General features: G+C 41.0%; 1 protein-coding gene across 2 annotated transcripts in view; it reads right to left on the bottom strand.

The window, feature by feature from the left end:
* Positions 1-13,212, bottom strand: part of PPP1R1B (protein phosphatase 1 regulatory inhibitor subunit 1B) — a 76,991-nt gene extending 63,779 nt beyond the window's left edge. The window contains exons 1-3 of one of the 2 annotated variants that reach the window (XM_015832255.1): positions 12,957-13,212; positions 8,586-8,646; positions 4,039-4,061 (exon numbers count right to left, since the gene is read on the bottom strand). In XM_015832255.1, coding sequence (XP_015687741.1) covers positions 4,039-4,061; positions 8,586-8,646; positions 12,957-13,037 — 165 coding nt within the window. In that variant the 5' untranslated portion in view covers positions 13,038-13,212. The remainder of the gene's footprint in view (positions 1-4,038; positions 4,062-8,585; positions 8,647-12,956) is intronic. The other variant, XM_029287350.1, reaches the window with a different exon arrangement.
* Positions 13,213-18,829: the final 5,617 nt, after the last annotated feature.

Below are 18,829 nucleotides of genomic sequence, written 5' to 3'. Positions count from 1 at the left end.
CAAAGCAACATCTCACTAAGGTCTCAGGAATTCTAAGGAACAGCAGGCAACAGCATTATCAGCCAAAATCAGTTTTTTTCCTCTTCTGTTTGTGCTATTTATTATTGTAAGGAGTTCTGGTGGTGCAGTGGTCCATCCTTCCAAGGTTGGTAAAATGAGGACCCAGATTGTTGGGGGCAATATGCAAATAATGCTGCTACATTGTAAACAGCCCAGAGCGTGCTATAAAGCACTTTGGGGTGGTATATAAGCCTAAATGCTATTGCTATTGTTAACTTGTGGTTAAATCTGACCAGTTGCTCCAGTTTAGGGATGAGGAGGTTTTAATGGTAGTTAGTGGTAGTTCTGTTGATAACTCTATAGCAGTGATGGTGAACCTTTTAGAGACTGAGTGCCCAAACTGCAACCCAAAACCCACTTATGCATCGTTGAGTGCCGGGTGGGCGTGGCCCATTGGGTGGGCATGGCCCATTGGGTGGGCGTGGCTGCAGTGGTAACGGCAGACTGGGTGGGACTAAAAAGTTCAATCAATCAATTCCAACTTTGCAAGATCTTTTTTTTTTCCTGCAAGAAGTTGAAATTGACTGATTGATTGAACTTTTTTTTTTTGTACACGGTGGCGGAACCCTAAAGCGAAAAGGTTTTATAAAACCCAGCTGAAGGCCTAGGACTGGGGCGATGGCGCGCATGCCCACAGAGAGGGCTCTGAGTGCCGCCTCTGGCACCCGTGCCATAGGTTCGCCACCATTTCTCTATAGCAAAGGAAAATATAATGGTATTTAAGTATACATTTAGATTTATATCACAACTTTCCTTCAAATAGTTCAGCGTCATATACATAATACTTCCCTTCCCAATTTAATATTCACGATGATCACCCTGTGAAATAAACTGGAATAACAGGTGGGAACTGGCCTGAAGAAATCCAATGAGTTTCTATGGCTGAAGAAAGCCTTACTCCTGGGTCTCCTGATCTTGTCCAACACCCTACACCAGGTCTTTTCAAGACTCGAGACAGCTGGGTCAGAACGGAACAAGTCGCACCAGTTAACTCGATGTGGGAACAACTCGGTGCCCCACAAACTCCTCGCCTCCCCAAACTGCTAGCAGCCAAGCGCATGCGTGCACACACACACATGCACAACACACCGCATTCCAGGTTTGGGGACTTTTATCCACAGAGGAAGGAGAGGGCCTTCTCCCCAAGCCCAGGCATGATTGGCAATTTGCTAGCTCAGATGTGGATACAAGTCTCCAAGCTTGGAATGTTTGTGTGTGTTTGTGTGTGTGTGTGTATGTGGATAGCATGCTAAAGAGATGTTCTTTTCTCAATCTCAGACATAGTTAGTGTTTCCCTGTCCGGTGCCCCCATCTGGCAAAGCAGGAGGTGGAGGACATTTGCAGGAAGCAGTTTCCTCTGAGTCCAACTCCTATCTTGACAGATCTCTGGAGAGCAAGAGGAGGCTGCAGGGGAGCAGCACCCCCGGGTCCTGCACAAGGGAGGCTGGCTCTTCTCAAAAGAGAATTCCCATTTCCAATTGTGCATGGTAAGGATGCTGGCTTGTTGGAACAGCCTTCCCTCACACAGCTCCCCTGCCATACCCTCCTCCTTTCCAGAGATCTGCAGGGGAGACAGAGATCTGGAGGGCAAGGTGCAGCCTTCATATTTGTCACTTCTACCTCTCCAAACCCTTATTAAGGAACTCTTAACAGGAAGAGAATTGAAGACCCCAAAAGGTCTCATTCTTTCTAATCTGCCTTCCCTTTGAGCCTTTAGTTCTCATTATTTTATTTATTATGTATTTAAGAAGAAGATCAAAGGTCGCTGTAGCTCAGGATACTCACCTTAAAATCAGAACCCAGAAAAATTTAGTTAATCCACAATACCACCCTATGAAGAATGAAGATAATCTTTCAGCCCTGAGAGCATGCAGGTGTCCAGTCAGCAACTGAAAGTGCATATGTCCATGTACTTTCCTTCCCTGTCTCACAGCTCAATCCATATATTCTTTAATTTTCATACACATCTTCTTCTAATAAGCTCCCTAAAAAAACCCACGAGGTATACTGTAATTAGCAGGAAAAAATAAATCTAGCACTTGTGAATTCTTTTCCCAAGGGGGAAAAGAAAGTTCACAGCCTGTAGGTTGCTAGCAAAGTTGTCAAACAACATAGATATTGCTGCCAAAGGCAAGAATAAATAACAAATCAATTTTGCAGCTCTCTTGTTACTACATCCTCTTACCTCCAGAATGTGGCCTGGGATTGCACAAGGGCTAGGCTAAAATCCGGTTGAGTAGTTTGCAGCCAGCTGTTCAGTATACCTTGCCAATGTGATTTTAATAGCCCAGGAAGGGATAGGAAAACCCAAGGAAAACTTTGCAATCAATAAACCATGATGGACTAGGCTTGTTTTGCCCTATTTTGATTCTCATCCCCAGCAGCAGCCCATCGATTTCAGAACTGCATGGCCACAAAAATAGAGGCCTTCAGCCTCCCAATCCCTGCTTAGAGAGGGATTTGCATTTCGGTAAGGGTCAGGCCATAGGCCCCCAATCAAAGGAAAACCCCAAATCCAGTGGGCCAGAAGACAGCCCAGCCACCGCACACCTCCGGTTCCTTCTCCTCACCCCCTGAGCACAGACACAGTCGCTGCTCCTCACCATAGCTGGGGCGGGACTTGCAAGTACTCCATCTTGCAAAATGGTGCTCCCCTGGCGCTCCCGGCCACCACCATGCTGGCAGCCCCGACTAAAGGCCATGCACTCCAGCCTTGCCCTGCAAAGGAAGGAGGCGGCAGCCGAGACTACAGCAGATCTGCAGCTTGTCAGTGGCGCTCAAAGGCTGCCCAACTTTACTCTGGAATTTCGGGCTTGGAAAACAGAGGGGCAGTACTGCATTGGCAGGCCTGTCAGCACCTGCTGGAAAGCCTCCCCCCCTGCAGTTACCTCCTTCGGAGTCTTCCTGGGCCTGATGGGCCTGTCGGCATGGCAGCGGGTGAGAGCCCCAGGTGAACTGCGCTTTGCAGGATGAAGCTGGCAGATCTATGTTGGCAGGCCCATCGGAATCAGGATGGCTCTGAAGGAGGTAGCTGTGGGGGGGAAGTAGGAGGTTTTTCACCAGGTGCCAGGCCTGCAAACGCGTCGCTGCCCCTCCGCTTTCCAACCCAAAAATTCCAGAGTAAAGTTGGGCAGCCTTTTTTTTTTTTTTTAATTGAAAATTTTTAAAAGTTTTACAATATAACTAAAGTTGGGCAGCCTTTGAGCGCCACTGACAAGCTGCAGATCTGCTGTAGTCTGGGCTGCTGCCTCCTTCCTTGGCAGGGTGAGGCTGGAGCATGCGGCCTTAGTCAGGGCTGCCGGCATTGCAGTGGGCGGGAGTGCCGGGGAGCACCGCTTTGTAGGACGGAGGTACTTGCAAGTCTCACCCCAGCTATGGCGAGGAGCAGCAACTGCATCTGTGCCCAGGGGCAAGGAGAAAGAACCGGCGCGGTGGCTGGGCTGCCTTCTGGCCCGCTGGATTCAGGGTTTTCCTTTGATTGTGGGCTGGGGTGGGCCAGCCCCTCGCTGTCTCCAGGGTGGACCCGGGCCAAATGTAAACACCCCATGGGCATGTCTATCCCCTCCTCCTCCTTTTATCTTTGGTGTAGCTGCAACTGACTCCTTTCCCCAGGCTGCACGCAGCTTCCAGAAGCGCCAATCAGCTGGAGCCTGGCACAGATCCTGAGCACTCAACAGAGCCCCGGCAACAGCGTGGCTCCAGCTGGCTCTCCCACAGGCCTGTGCTGCATTTCCACCACTTCAATCCATCCCTATGCTACACTTTTTTCACACTTTTTTCACACTTTTTTTTACAGTGCTTTTCAATCCATCGTAAGCATACCACTGCCAGGTGCTGACATACCACCAGTAGCAGGCATACCACTGATTGAAAAGCCCTGCCCTACACTACTATATGGGCCTTGATCATTCAGGCTTGGGAATGGTGAAGTCCAGTGGGCTTAGCTTATAGCATCTTACAATAATCCACAATACTGACCTGATAAGGGGTTGCTTCATCTTCTGTAGCAAGCAGTATGAAGAGTATAGGGAGGGCAAAAGAAAAAGAGAATATTATGAGTTTAAAAAAAAGAAACATAAAGCACACTTTTCTTTGACACCACAGGTCCAAGAGATAAAAATGTTGGCTCTTGACTGTTATACAGGTAGTCCTTGACTTACAACCACAGCTAGAACCAGAATTTCCATTGCTGAGCAAAGCGGTTGTTAAGTGAGTCATGCCTGATTTTACAACCTTTTCTGCCACAATTAAGTGAATCACTGCACTTATTAAGTGAAACATATGACCGTTGAGTGAAGCTGACTTCCCCCATTGATTTTATTTGTCAGAAGCTGGCTGGGAAGCCAGCTACAACCATCATAAATACATGCCAGTTGCCAAGTTTCAAATTTTGATTACAGGATGGTGGGGATGCTGCAACAGTAATAACTGCAAGGACCAGCTATAAGCCACTTTCAGTGCTACTGTAACTTTGAACGTTCGCTAAACAAATAGTTTACCAAACTTGGTGTACCAAGCTTGTACTGGTGTTATATCTTTCCATAGCTAAGCAGCTGGGCTGATGGTTTCTTCAAATGTAACTATTTCAAGGCAACACCACATGCCAATTATTTGAGTGAACGCCTCCGCATTGGCAGTTACTTTTGGCAATATTTATATATGTATAAACTTTGTATATATACATACAGAGAGAGAGAGAGAGCGGACATTCATAGCCAGGAGTAGAATTGTCTCAGCTGCACCATGAGGAGCTAATTACACTTGTGACTTGTGGTTACTGCAAAGAATTTTCCTCTCTCCTTTAGATTCAACTACTTAGGTAGGCTAAATGTTAACTTCTATTTAATTATCACTTGGTTAAATCCATTTGTTGCAGCATGGAAGCAGCTACCTGTGTTTAGCTATTAAGAACGTGATCCATTAAGGAACTAAACCATAAATGGACTAAAACCAGTATCCAACTAAATAAATAAGTAATACAATAATCTCTGTCTCTCCCTCCCCCCCCCCCCCCAGATACACCCAACGAGGGCTTTAGGGACCTTTTTTTTTCATTTCTATCACTGATATATGGCATTTGTGATCAAAGAACTCTCTTTGGGGGTGGAGGGTTGTGTAGCCCTGAAGCTGTAGGTTGCCAATCTCTTCACAAGAAAGAAAACCACTGTATCACCCACACAGTGAAAAGCCAAATTTTTAACACCCAACTCTTAAATATAAAACATAGTCAACTGCAAGGAAATTCAACTGAAATTAAAAAGTAAACTGTTTATTCACTCCTGTGTCTGTAAAAACCTCTTAGTCAAATAAACTTTGCTGAAAAAAGCATTAAGGAATGCTCCCTGGGAGGAAGCAGGCTGTGGAATAGGTAAGGCCTGTTCCGAACACCATGCCTTTCCATGTGTAACAGCAGGGCTATTGTTCAGAGAAAGGCTGCAGAAGATACCCTTCCTGGTTCCTGGAGCTAAACTTTCAGAACAAACAAGAAAGAAAGAAAATAAAAACCTCCAGGGATAAGCTTTACTGAAAAAAGAATATGCGGTTTGCTAGGAGGAGGAGAAGTTGTTTTACTGAGTAGGACGAGAGCAAATGCTTGCCTGTGTAGATCCCTCCCTCCCTCCCCCCCCCTCTCTCATTTTTCTCTTTTCAAATATAGAAATGCTTTATTTCTGAATTGGTATCTCTTTTGAACATATTCAAAAGTAAGTCCCATTGACTCCCAAAGGGCTTACTAGTAGGAGTTACTAGAGTCACACTGAGCTAGGCCAAAGTCATGGCTGGTTTTGCATAACACATTTGCATAACAATATGAATCTGAGACTCTTCTTGCTTGTCATGCTAAGCAATAAAACTGGTGAAGGGATAAACAGACACTTAAACAAATATAAAATCATGCATACTGGCACAAAAGGTTCTCAGCCGGCAGTGAATAATCAGGAAGGGAGTCTTGGAGGAATGGCAGACAACAAAATAAAAATGTCACTTGTGTGTGAATGTTAAAATAAAGAGGGCCAAATCCCATACTTGGGATGTTTAGAAAGGGAGTTTAAATAGAGGTGCTAAACTCCTTGTGCAAAACTCTGATCTGCCCTCAACTTATGACTACAACTGGGACCAGAATTTCCACTGCGAAGCAAGGTGGTATCATTAAATGAGCTAAGCTCCAGATTTTACAGCTTATTTTGCCGCCATTTTAAAGCAAATCACTGGACTTGTTAAAAGCTTAACATGGTCATTAAACGAGTTCAGCTTTCCCCGCTGACTTTGCTTGATGGAAGCCAGCTGGGAAGGTCACAAATGGCAATCACACGACCCCAGGATGCTGCTGCAACTATTGTAATTATATGGTGGTTGCCAATGCCTGAATTTTGATCATGTGATGTGAGGATGCTGCAATTGTTATGAGGACCAGTGATAAGTCATTTTTTTTCAGTGCCTTTGCAATTTCGGTCATTAAGCAAATAGTTATAAGACAAGAACTACCTGTAGAAGATTTTAGACCTGCAGGTGCAAAAAAGGGCAGTCAAAATGATTATGGGACTGGAGCAACTCTCCTATATTGAAAGATTACAGCAATGATTACAGCCTAGGAAAAAAGAGGATGACTGGAGACATGAGAGAACTACCGGTATATAAAATTATGTATGCCACAAATAATGTGAAAAGTACTTTTGTACAATCAGTTTGGAACTCAAGGTCAATCACCCCCACTAAATATTGGGAGATTCAGGATCAAGAAAAGGAAATGCATATTTATATTGTATATAGTGAAGCTATGGAATAGCTGCTATGTTTTTGTGGACTCTCAGGCTATCAATGGCTAGCAGTAGATGTTCAAAGTAGCTGTTTTGGAGCAAGGAAACTTCACCAAGATAATTGAGCAAGAAACTGCTGAACTCACATATATCAAAGGATTTGAAGCCATCTCAGAAGATTTTAAGAAATACAATGGACTGGTAACATTTTATAATTGACACTTGATAATGTATTTATAATATGTCCCATATGTAACCTGCATATATATAACCACTTGCCTTCCCCCTTTTATTGCTTTCCAACTCATCCCAATTTAAATCCTATATCAGTTTAGCCCCTCAATGGATCTGATTAAGTGAGCTGTGGTTCAGAAAAGCTTTTCCTTTTTCATAAAATGTATAAGTCTGGAAAGTTGTTATCAGACTCCTTCTAATTAATGGCCACTAGCAGTAATACTGATGGCTATTTACAACATCCTGAATTATAGTTAGCATGCCTGAAACATTGATTGCTGCAAAGCAACATTAGGAGAACCATTCCAAAATGAATCCAGTGGGCAATTATAATATTTGACATAAAGTCCTGGACAAGGTGACTTATAGCCTGATCCAAGGGGGCTCTTCTTATGTGCATGCTGGCTCTTCTATGGCCTGTTAACCAAGTTAGCACATTGCACAAATGCAGGATTCTGGCTTTGGCTGCCTGGAAGAAGCCAGAGAATGAAGCCATTAAAAACTAAATGGAGCCATAGCTTTGTTCCCTGTTTATTTCAGACGGACAAAGCCAAACCCCCATGTTTCAATTTCAAGCTAGGCTTTGTTAACTAAGCTCTGTGTACCCACTCACAAACCAGGGACATATGCAAATATGCCACTTACTGAACCAGCCATATTGAACTAGTGAAAGGAGAGGAATGTCAAATCACTTTACATTTGCAACCTATGAAATAAACTTAAGAAATGTACAGTTTCCATTTTTGACACATTTGATAGGTAGATAAAATCAGGTCCACACCTGAGGTTTCAATTTCACTGATTTTTTGCTAAAAGTCTATGCATAGGAATAGTCTCAACTAATGGTCAGCTCCTGATTATAGTTAGATTAGGGTCAATAGCACACAAGGGAGGGTTAGATTTAGTTTGTTTGTGGCTATGTAAGGATTCTACTCTGAATCCTCTTTTTACTCCTCCCCCTGACTCTGCCACTCTTCTCCTACAATGTTATTTAGTATGGGACTAAGAGCATTAACCAATTTTACAGAGCAATTGCAGGTGTTGCTGATCAACAAGATACTCTTGAATGTTCTTTGCAAGTGCAATAATCAAACAATCCCAGAAGAAAATATCAAAATCTAGAGTTGAAAGAATGGAATTTAGTTTCTCTCATGAAGATACTGGAAATTAGCATTTGATTTAAAAAAGATTTTGACATTTCTTTTCAACATTGCTCTGCCCCTGGCATCTCCTGGTAAAGAGCTTTCAAGATCATTGCTGGATAAAAAAAACAAACAAACCAATGGATAAACTTCTGAGTGCAAGCCAATCCAGAAGTGACTTGAATACTCTAGATCAATGTTTTTCAAACTTGTCAATTTTAAAATGCATGGATTTCAATTCCTAGAATTCTTCAGCAGCATGCTAGAGGGGCTAACATTCTAACATGGTACAGCAGCTCAATATATCTATGCATATTCTTGTACCTCTATTCTCCACACCCAAGCTCTCCATTCCTTTCTTCAGGTTTGATTAAAAAAAAAAATCATGACTTACCGGGGGAAGAAGTTTCTGAAAGCTGGAAAAGCAAAGCTGGGGTTGGTCTCCGACGACGGATCTAGAAGAGAAATCAAATAGAAGTTTTATTTTGCTTCTCACAAGAGATGGGAGAAATGTGGGGGCTACAGTTCTGACTTCCTATCCCTATTGTTTTTCCAGAAGAAATGAATAGCAGATGCCCTTGTAGATTTTTTGAAATCTGTGATTGGTAGCACTTTTCAGTACTGAAATCAACTGCCCAGCATTGTTCCAAGATCTTTCAGCCTGTGGGGCACAATTAAAATGTTTTCAGGGTGCCTTTCCATTCCACCGGGAACATCAGCCATCACAAGAAAAGGAATCTGTGGCTCCCATTGCCAAAATTCCATGGCTATAACTGTGCCATATTCATGCCTTGAACACACAATCATAGCCTGCAGCATTGGGGGAAGTATCCAGTAGTTGGATTAAGGGTATCCCTTTTATGACAGAAGATCTAACTTGCCGATCTTATTAGCTGTCCAAAGAAGAGGAAAACACAGAGCGGGGGAATCCGAAAAAGACTTCTAGCTCCACTGTTACATTCTTTCTATTGTTGATTCTATTCCACTTATGAAAAGTTATGGAGGGATACAGAGGGTGTTGGGACAACCTATGGACTTTAACCACATTACTCCACAGACTGACTTCTCCAAAATAAAGTTCTCCAGATTTGTAAATTGCAATTCCATTCACTCACACTTTTGGTATCTAGGAGTAAGGGAAATCTGTAACCCAGCATCCCTTGAGGGCTGCAAGGAGAGGAAATCTATAGTATCAACAATGACAGTAAAACTAATGTACTATATGTCTTAGGACTGATATGAGAGCTGAGGATCCTTCTCACATACAGTTCACGAGCCAATTTATTCAGCCAACAGATTCAAATGGAAAGTAAAGTGCCTTATACAAGGCAGGCCACTGACTAGTCAGGCCTGGGTAGACAATTGAAAGTTGTTTTTGTGTTCTTGATGCCTCCCTTTTCTCCTGAATCAGAGAGAATACTAGAGAGATGCAATGCTGAAACAAAATCCCAGTATAGTCCAGTGCTTTATTTGTAAATATGCCCGTTTATCCAAACTAAAAGTAAACCATGGATGGTAGGATGTATCCTGGAAGGCTTGAATAGGGAGCAAAGAGTTGTCTTCCATAAATGATTATTGTGGGCTATTCCTCCCAATGCAAATAGGCTGTGTATAGACAAAAGACTTTCGTGGAGCCATTTTATGAGAGTGTTCCTCCCAATACTTGCCTGGCCTTATTTTATCTCAATAAAATCTGTGTTCAGGTGGATGTTAAATATCAAAGACTGCCATCAAATTCTTTCAGTGGAAAGTGTTGGAGATCAAATTTGGGGAATTTCACACTGATGCCATATTTTGGTGGGTAGGACTCTGATGAGGGAATGAGTGACCTGTGTCCTTGTATGCATTCATGAGGCAACTATTGAGTTTCTTCTGCCAGAATACCTACCTTGCAGGCCAGTACTCCAAACCAATCTACTTGCTCTTCTCGCGTTTATCTTGAACAAATAGCTATAATCTGCTATCTGAAAATGTGGGGAGGGGGGCATAAAGTCTTTCTTGCCCGGAAAGCGATTTAAGACGAAACTTGATTAGGAGGCATCAAAGAGAGGGTGGGGGAGAGGACTTCAGTTCTTCTGGCCTCAAGCTCATTTAAATCAGATGTCCCCAACCATTTGGGCACCAGGTACCGGTTTCGTGGAGAGAGATTTTTTCGCGGACTGGAGGGGGTGTGGTTTTGCGTGCTGACTGCATCCTGCAGATGGGGCTTCACTTGTTTGCATGGACTGGTTTCTGGCATGCCACCGACCAGTGCCGGTCGATGGACCAGGAGTTGGGGACCCCTGGTTTAAATGACAGAATCTGTTTTGAAAACACTGGTACCTAATATTTTCCTACAACTGACTCATGTTCATACAGCAAATATTTCAGCTACTATGTGTATTGTTTTTATTATGTGTTTTTAAATTGCAGCATATTTTTGAATTGTAAGCTGCCCAGAATCACTGACTGAGATAGATGGATAGAGAAATTAAATTAAATAAATAAATAAATTCATTTAAACAAATCAGATACAGTCCTAGTGCTGGAATGTATACACTCTACTAAATTTTGTTTTTGTTTTTTTAATCTTGTGTATTTAGAGTTTGGGTTTTTATTGTGCAGCTTACTATGTTCTAGAAAACCATCCTGCTTGGTGAGTTTATGCTTCAGTGACCTGGAAATAAGCTAATTTAGTAACTAAGTTCAGCATATTGACATGAACACAACTACCAGGCCGTTTTGAGCAGAGCACTGAGCCTCATTTCCCCTAGATGTTTAATCTGTTTTAGGCTATCTTCTGACTCTTTACCTTAAACAGCATATGCACCAAAGCTAGAGAGAGCGAAAACATTAAACTGTCAGGCCTTCAAATATAAAAAAATAAATAAAGCATTTTAACATTGTGTGGTCTTTTTGTCCCATTCTTTACAAATTTGCCATCCTTGCTCCTATGTTCTTCTGTGTGTGCATTTATTAATCAGGGATAATATATGCTCAGTCTTTATTGATTGGGTGCAGATATATTATCATATCTGCATTTTTTTCACTGTATTAGCGTCTTCTACCAGCTTACTCTTCTTTCTCTCTGCGGAGTTATATATCACATTCTGTCACAAAGTGGTTGGGGTGGGTGGGCTACTTTGTAACCATGGTTTATACTTTACCACAATGTTTGAATCCAGTATTAACAGGGTAAAGTTAAGCTAGTGTGATGTTGCAACTACATTAGATGAGTGAGTGTATGTGTATTCAGTTTATTTAGATAACATAAGAACTGATATTGCTTGCATGATAGCCAATAATAAAGCATGAATTCACCATGTCTCTAAAACATATCTTAGATTCTATTGTTCTTCTAATATGCAAATTCTACTATTTTATTTCTATACACACCCAAAATGTGACAAGTTATTTAGATTTTGCAGAAGGATAACTTTGGTTGCAGATCCATGACCAAATTAAGAAATCACCTACTTGTTATGGGGAGGCCAGGGCCCAAAGAGCCTGAAAGCTGAATCCTTGGCCCCTGATCGCAATATATCTTCCTTAACATTCATATTTCTGATATCGCAATTTCACCAGAAATCAAATTTCTGATATAATGACTTCTTCAATGATGTCTGGGGTGTGATGGGAATGTAATCTAATACAGTTATAGATCATCAGGTTGAGAAGTTAGGAATGATGCATTTGTTACAAAAGAGGAGAGCCAAATTTGTCAAGGCATTTTTCACCACCTGGTGTGAAAATCTATTCAGGAATCATAGAGATCACATTAGCAAGTGTGAAAAGCTAAGAGTCTGCATAAGATGTGAGAATTTGCACATAAGAGACTTTTAAGTGTGTAAAAAAGTTTGAGCAGGTGTAGACTTTAGATGGTTGACTGTACATAATTACTGTAAATTTGCTTCTGCACATCTATAAGAAAAGATCTTATATAGTTTATGAATTATATGTACTATTACAAAATAAAGGAGTACTGTATTGTATCCCCCCCCCCATTCTCTGGGTTCATGGAAGTTTTTTGACATGCATTCACAGATTTGTGTTTCGGTGTCTTTATTTATTCCAGTGCTATACAATACAAAGACCCATATGGTGTTAAGAAATGTAATACGTATAAGCAATGAATTATTTATTTACCTGGTTGCATTTACAATCTTATAACCCCCTGGGGGAAAAAGCTTCCCAAAGTGACTTACTAAAAGTTAAAAAATATAGTAAATAAAATCAATTAGAAAGTAAACAAGAACATTAGCAGAGTATGATATAAAAGAAAAATAAGCACGTATAGGCATTATTTATAGGAAACATGTATGGTGTAATAATCAGTTTATATAAACCCTACCTGTTCGAGAACTTCAGTAAGGAAATATAGTAAATAAATCATACAGGGATGATTTGGAAGTAAGTTTAAAGCAGTTTCTGGAGGTCTTGTTTTCCTCTGTGGGTTAAGTGCTTTGGGAATCCAGAGTTTGTAACTCTAACTGAAATCCCAATGATTTTAGTCTAGTTCTAACCATTGCTAAGTCACCTATGTGCCCTTCTCTGTCTCTGTGTGTGTGTGTGTGTGTGTGTGTGTGTGTGTGTGCAAGTTTGTATTTAAACAGCAATCAGTGCACTGGATGTACTTCCATGCCTAATAAACAGAAGGACTTCAGAGAAGAGGAGAGGAGAAGAAAGGAAAAGGAAACGGGATTGACCATTGTTACTTTCCCAACTTCTTTCCACGCCTCGAATCCCTCCCTAGGCTGCCCCCCCCCCTCCACTGCTCCTTCCTTACCATTTCCACTGCACGGGGATCCAGCTGGCTGGGCGGCGCAGGTACCGAAAACTGGATTTTCTTCCGCTCCTTGGGGTCCATCACGAAGTCCTGGAGTCAGACAGCCTCCTACTTCTCACAAGAAAAACTCTCCCTCTGGATTCCCTCCCTTTGCCTTTGCCTCTTTTCAGTCCCTCGGGATCCCCTTAGCAGCAGGCGCTGCCCGGTGCTAACTTCCCGTGCTGCAAAAGCAACTGAAGGTGGCAGAGCTCAACTCTCCTTCATAGCTGCGTTAGGGGAGGCTGGAGGTAGCGATGGGAGGGCAGGCGAAGAGGAGGCGGCAGGAGTGGGGGAGAGGAGGGGAGGGGAGGGAAGCTTGGTCTCTTGCCAGCTGCCGCCTGAATTATTGAGTCCTCCAGAGGAGGCAGGTAGGCATCAGGATTCTGGCTCCTAAGAAGCCCTCAGCTGGACGCCTATTAAAATGACGCCACTCAAAAGAGATCAGTAGCTGCCCGTCTTAGCCCGTTCCGAAGAGCAGCAGAGTGCCGCAGGAGGGAAAAGTTAATCAAGAAACAGTAGCTTTCTTGACAACTCTTCATCAATCCCTATGTCTTTCTTTCCCTGTCCTGCCTTCCCAGCCCAGTGCCAATCCCCTCTTCTTTAGGTTTCAGTTCCAGGAGATTAATAATTGTATTGCAAGACATTTGAAATCATAAACAACCAAGAATTGTAGAGCTGGAAGGGACCAGATGAATTGCCTACTCCAATGCATTCCAGTCTTGACAGGTTTAAGATAGTGAACTTCAGTTCCCAGAATTCCCCAGCCAGCATGCTAGCTGGAGAATTTTGGGAGTTGAAATCCACACATCTTACAGCTGCTAAGATTAGGGCACTATGGACTAGTCCAGGGGTAGACAACCTTGGCTCTTTTATGACTCATGGACTTCAACTCCCAGAATTCCTGCTGGCTCAGGAATTCTGGGAGTTGAAGTCCACGAGTCATAAAAGAGCCAAGGTTGCCTACCCCTGGACTAGTCCAACTCTCTGTAAAGTATAGAAAACCAGTTAAGCTATTTTGAGAGGTGGCTGTCCAGCTTGTTTTTATATATATAATTCTCTAGGGACGGACAGCCAACAACCTCCATTGATAGAGTGCTCTACTGTTGGACTAATTTTATAATCAGGGAGGTTTTCTCTACATTTAAATAAAATCTAGATAGCTGCAATTTGAACTGCTTATTTCTGATGCTGGTTTGTGCCCAGGAATCGTGGCTTCTGAAGAAGAGCAAAAACTTGTAGCAGAAATCCTCCACTTGGTTACCAGTCAGTCCTTGATGTGCTGGACTATGGCTTCTGAGAGTCCACACACAAACCTCTGCATTCACATATTCTGAATCATTTAGGAGTGAGAGTAAAGTACAATCAGTGATGTCAAAAGAAAACAGCAGTGGCTTTTTGCAGAACAGCTATTGAGTGACAATGCAATTTGCATTTATGAACTAAAACATGAATAATTGTACAATTATCTTCATGAAGATAAACCTCTTCATGAAGTGAAGATAATCTCTTTCAAAGAATAACTTTTTAAAGATTCTTTGTTTAAGAATGGCCATCTTAAGACTAGTGGCTAATAGTTGTGGAAAGGAGATGTGTTTCTCCCTTGGAAAAAGCGCTTTTCAGTGTTGCTATTGCTAATATTTGGTTTGGTCGTCCACAGCAAATTTAGCTTGCTTTTCCTCAAAAGGAACCAGACGAATTAGTTTTTGAACCCTGAGATCTCTGAATATTTGTGGGATAACCTCTGCATAGTCCCCTAAGGATTTTCTGGTTCAATAACTTTTGAACAGATTTGATAACAGATTTAAACTTTTTGAAACTTAAGGACTAGGCTGTGCAGGAGCAAGGTATCTGTGGCAGCATTTCAGATGTTGGCCAATACAAGCAATTTCATAACCACCAGAGGTGTATGTGCTACAGTTCTTGTAGTCAAGTATATCACCCTGTTGAGTTATAGTTCGTCAGGATGTGTTCACAGAGTAAACATTTTAATTTCTTTCATTGGGACACATTTATGATGAAAACCTAGTGGAGCTTTCCGTATTAGACTGGCAGTTCTCATATTGTTAAATCTGAACTGCAGAGAAAATTCGGCTGAATGACTCTAGTTTGCAAGAGAGAAATACACACAAAATGATTTGGTGTCATTCCTGATTCCAATCCCATATTTTATTCCTTGTCTGATATGATTTCAGTGTTCTCTGAGCAGCTTACAAATTCCCCAATAGGTAACTGAATTCAAACAGAATAATATATAGATATTTGTCTAATACGGCAAAACATATAGTTCCTAAAAAAGCAAACAGCACAAGGAAAATTTGGGAGAATTTTCTTTCATTACATCTGCATTTGGTCTGAGATTCCAAAAATTAATTCTGGATAGGCAGAATTCAATATGAGTTTTGCATTAACTATCGGAATCCAAAAGACAAAGAGAAAAACTATGTGACAATAGTATTCATGGCCATTGATATTGGTGCATAATATTACCCAGATACTTCTATAATTTTCTCAACTTGCTCTGTTTATTTGAAGATAAATAAAGCCCACCTTGACCAAGCAAGGAACACAGCGGAAACCACTATTCCATTCAAAATAAGAACCAACATTCATTTTCCCCACTGGAGACAAATAGGCTGATTAGCAGCATGGCATTATACTGTGCTGACACAAGAACCCACAATATCCTGGTCTGATCACGTATGAAGGTTATCTGAGTTAAATGCTGTCATACTTATTGAAATAAATAGAAACTTAAGTCACAGTGATAGTTTAGCACAGTGTTTCTCAATCTTGGCAATTTTAAGAAGTGTAGACTTCAACTCCCAGAATTCCTTAGGTGACAGTTATAGGTAGAGGTAGCCAGAAAATATAGGGCTTCATCCTGCAAGTATTTAGAGCATTGTTCTTATCCTCCAAAGACCTAAACTGCTTAGGATCAGATTGTTTGATTCTCTCAAGTAGTCTTGCTGATGTATCAAGATTTATCTCTCCAAGGTATTTTTCAAGTATTGGTTAGGATGGTATCTGCAAGGGATCTGATTTTCCACCAGAACTGGAATTTTAACATTAATTAATTTTAATTAATTTGTGTAGGACAACCAGTGAGACCCCAAAACCTCTTTCAGTGTTGTCTATTATTAAAATTGCGATAAGTTGATGGATGCTATCAAAAGTGGGCAAAATATCTGCTCTAGGAAATAAATGGAAGCCTCATGCCCTGCAGTAACTTATTGCAAGGATTCAAATATTCAGGTCATTCTACAACCATAAAAAATGGTTTACTCTTCATGCCAATATATCTTGTTATGCTTATCCTTAGCTTTTGTTCTCTGGAAATCTTCTATATTTGGAGGTGAACTTCCTGCCACATCTCCTGCCTTCCAAACCCACGGATTAAAAATACCAGGAAATAAGAATAAATGAAGCATTGGGTGAGTGTGTTAATCTGATTTATATCCCAGCTGGGTTATGGTGCAATATGATTAAGTTTCTGGAAGCAACATTTAATGCTCCCCATATATTTGCTAACTAGAAATATTTACTCTAGTTTTTTGCATCCACGGTGTAAAAACAATTCTCACCTAAAAAAAACAAGCTGAACATACACTTCTAACATTTTTTCCAAAGATCAGGAAGGGTGATATACATGGAATTGTAGTTTTTAGGCACATTATTCTATATATCTCATCATCCCCAGTCTGCATGTCTGAAGATTATAGAAAGTGTTGTTCCACACTGTATTCTGTTTGCTGTGTTTTAATTAGCAATCATACATATTTGCTGGCTAGTAATTGGATGAGGTACCCTCAGGAAATTTTAGCAATGGCATATAGGCCCATTTTAGCTGCCTAAATTTGCCTATTTATTTAAAACCAGTGCTTTTTTTTTCATAGAATGCACCGGAACAGGATTCTGGCACCTTTTTTCGACGGATTTTCCAAGTTTTAAAAGTAACTTTTGAAAAATTGATGTTTGGTCCATATGGACTTGAATTGCCCTGTTGAGCATAGCAGGTCGGCGGCAAAATCATTAAAATGGTGCATGCGGGCTGCTTGCGTGTTGGTTCCGATGCATGCGTACTTCGTCCGCGCTGGTTGTGATGGCACTGCTCGGGTTCTGCCACTGCTCGGCTTGTGATTGGTTGTGTGGTCACAGGCTGAGTGCTTTCTGCGGGTGGCGACCATTATGTTTCATTACACAACATGTGTGGGTGTGTTCAGTGACTGACTACGTGCAAAAGGTCAATAATTTCTTTATTTTAAAAAATTGTTGGTGAATTGAAAATCTTTTTTAAATTTTTAGTGTAAAAGTGTGAGCCCAAATTTAAAAATGAAAAAAAATTACTAATTACTTCTCAACCACTGGTCCTGCTAAGAACTGAATATATAAATTTTTAAATAAAAGATTAACAAGATGTGAGTTCTGGCACCTTTTTTCTTACAAAAAAAGCACTGTTCAAAACATTAAAAGAAATCAGGCCAGTGCTCCATATAAAACACTTTCCCTTGTGTTTAGTTCTCAGAGACTACCTGGGTAAATCCATGCAGTTTTCTTGTAAGATTTTTCAGAAGTGGTTTGCCAATGCCTTCTTCACCAGATTGAGAGAGTGTGACTGGTGCAAGGTCAGCAAGCTGGTTATGTGCCTAAGACAGGACTAGAACTTAGTCTCCCAGTTTCTAGTTTGATGCCTTTACCACCATACCAAACTGGCTCTCAATGTAGAAAACATACCAACACACACATACATAAACCCCCAAGCAATCAGCAGATTTAACTGAAAATTTAAAAGAGAAATGAGTTGCAGTCCTCTATATACTTCCAAGAGTAAGTTTTGTTAAAGTCAGTCTGATTTATTTTTGAATAGTTATGCATAGTTGATGTGCTTAATTAAATCAGGTTTGGAGCAGTAAGATAGAATCTACCTGAAATACAAAAAATATTTTAAAAAACAGAACTTAGATAGTTGGAATATTAAATTCTGTGTCTAGTGAAAAAAAATATAGATTTTTATTGTATGATTTCAGAAGTAATACATTTAGCCACTATTCTGCACATCTTTTCTATCCCTTGGCCCATCCATTTGTCCTCTGCCATCACCCCCTTTTTAATACATTTTCAACTTTTCTTTGGGGAGCAGAGACTATCAGCATATTCCTACACATATTTATCTAGACATAAGCACCATTCAGTGTAAGTTTATTTAGTCTCTTAATGTGCACTGTATGCTTACACCTATGCATAAGATTGTGCCATTGCTAATGCCCAAAAGCTTCTGTGAAATAGTGTCATTCCTAGAATGGGGGGCATTTAAGGACATGTTGACTCACAGGAAGCAAAATGTACACAGCCAACTGGTAAAATATTCATTTCAGAGGTTGCTTCCATAAACAAGTTTAACAACTTTCAGGCTCCAGGTTAATCCTTTTACCTAATAGCCACATCATTACATATTTGGCCTGCATATTTATTCTGGAAGTCTTTAATGGAATAAAATAAGGAATGGGAATTGGGTGGGACTCAGAAGAAAACTTTCTTGCAGTCCATGAGAAGTCAGTAATTTAATAAATGGGAATAAATGGGAAATGTTTTTTTTAATAGCCAATTGATTATCGCCTTTTCTTTTGAACAAACAGAACAGAGACAAGATTCTACACCCACTTTACAGTCTGTTTCTGTTGCTCCCCTCTGGGAGGAGGTTTCGAAGTATTTCTAGCAGGACTACCCAAAGCTCTGTAATAGTTTTGTTCCCTAGGCCACCCTTCTGGTAAACTCACAACATTTGTTTTTCTCGCCATGCACATGTATATATAACCCAAACTAGACTGTTGTTTCTC

This window comes from Protobothrops mucrosquamatus, unplaced genomic scaffold (assembly GCF_001527695.2).
Source record: "Protobothrops mucrosquamatus isolate PMUCROS unplaced genomic scaffold, P.Mucros_1.0 scaffold1, whole genome shotgun sequence".
NCBI classification, from domain to species: domain Eukaryota; kingdom Metazoa; phylum Chordata; class Lepidosauria; order Squamata; family Viperidae; genus Protobothrops; species Protobothrops mucrosquamatus.
The sequence above is the reverse complement of the archived record's forward strand: the minus strand, read 5'-3'. Positions and strand labels throughout refer to the sequence as shown.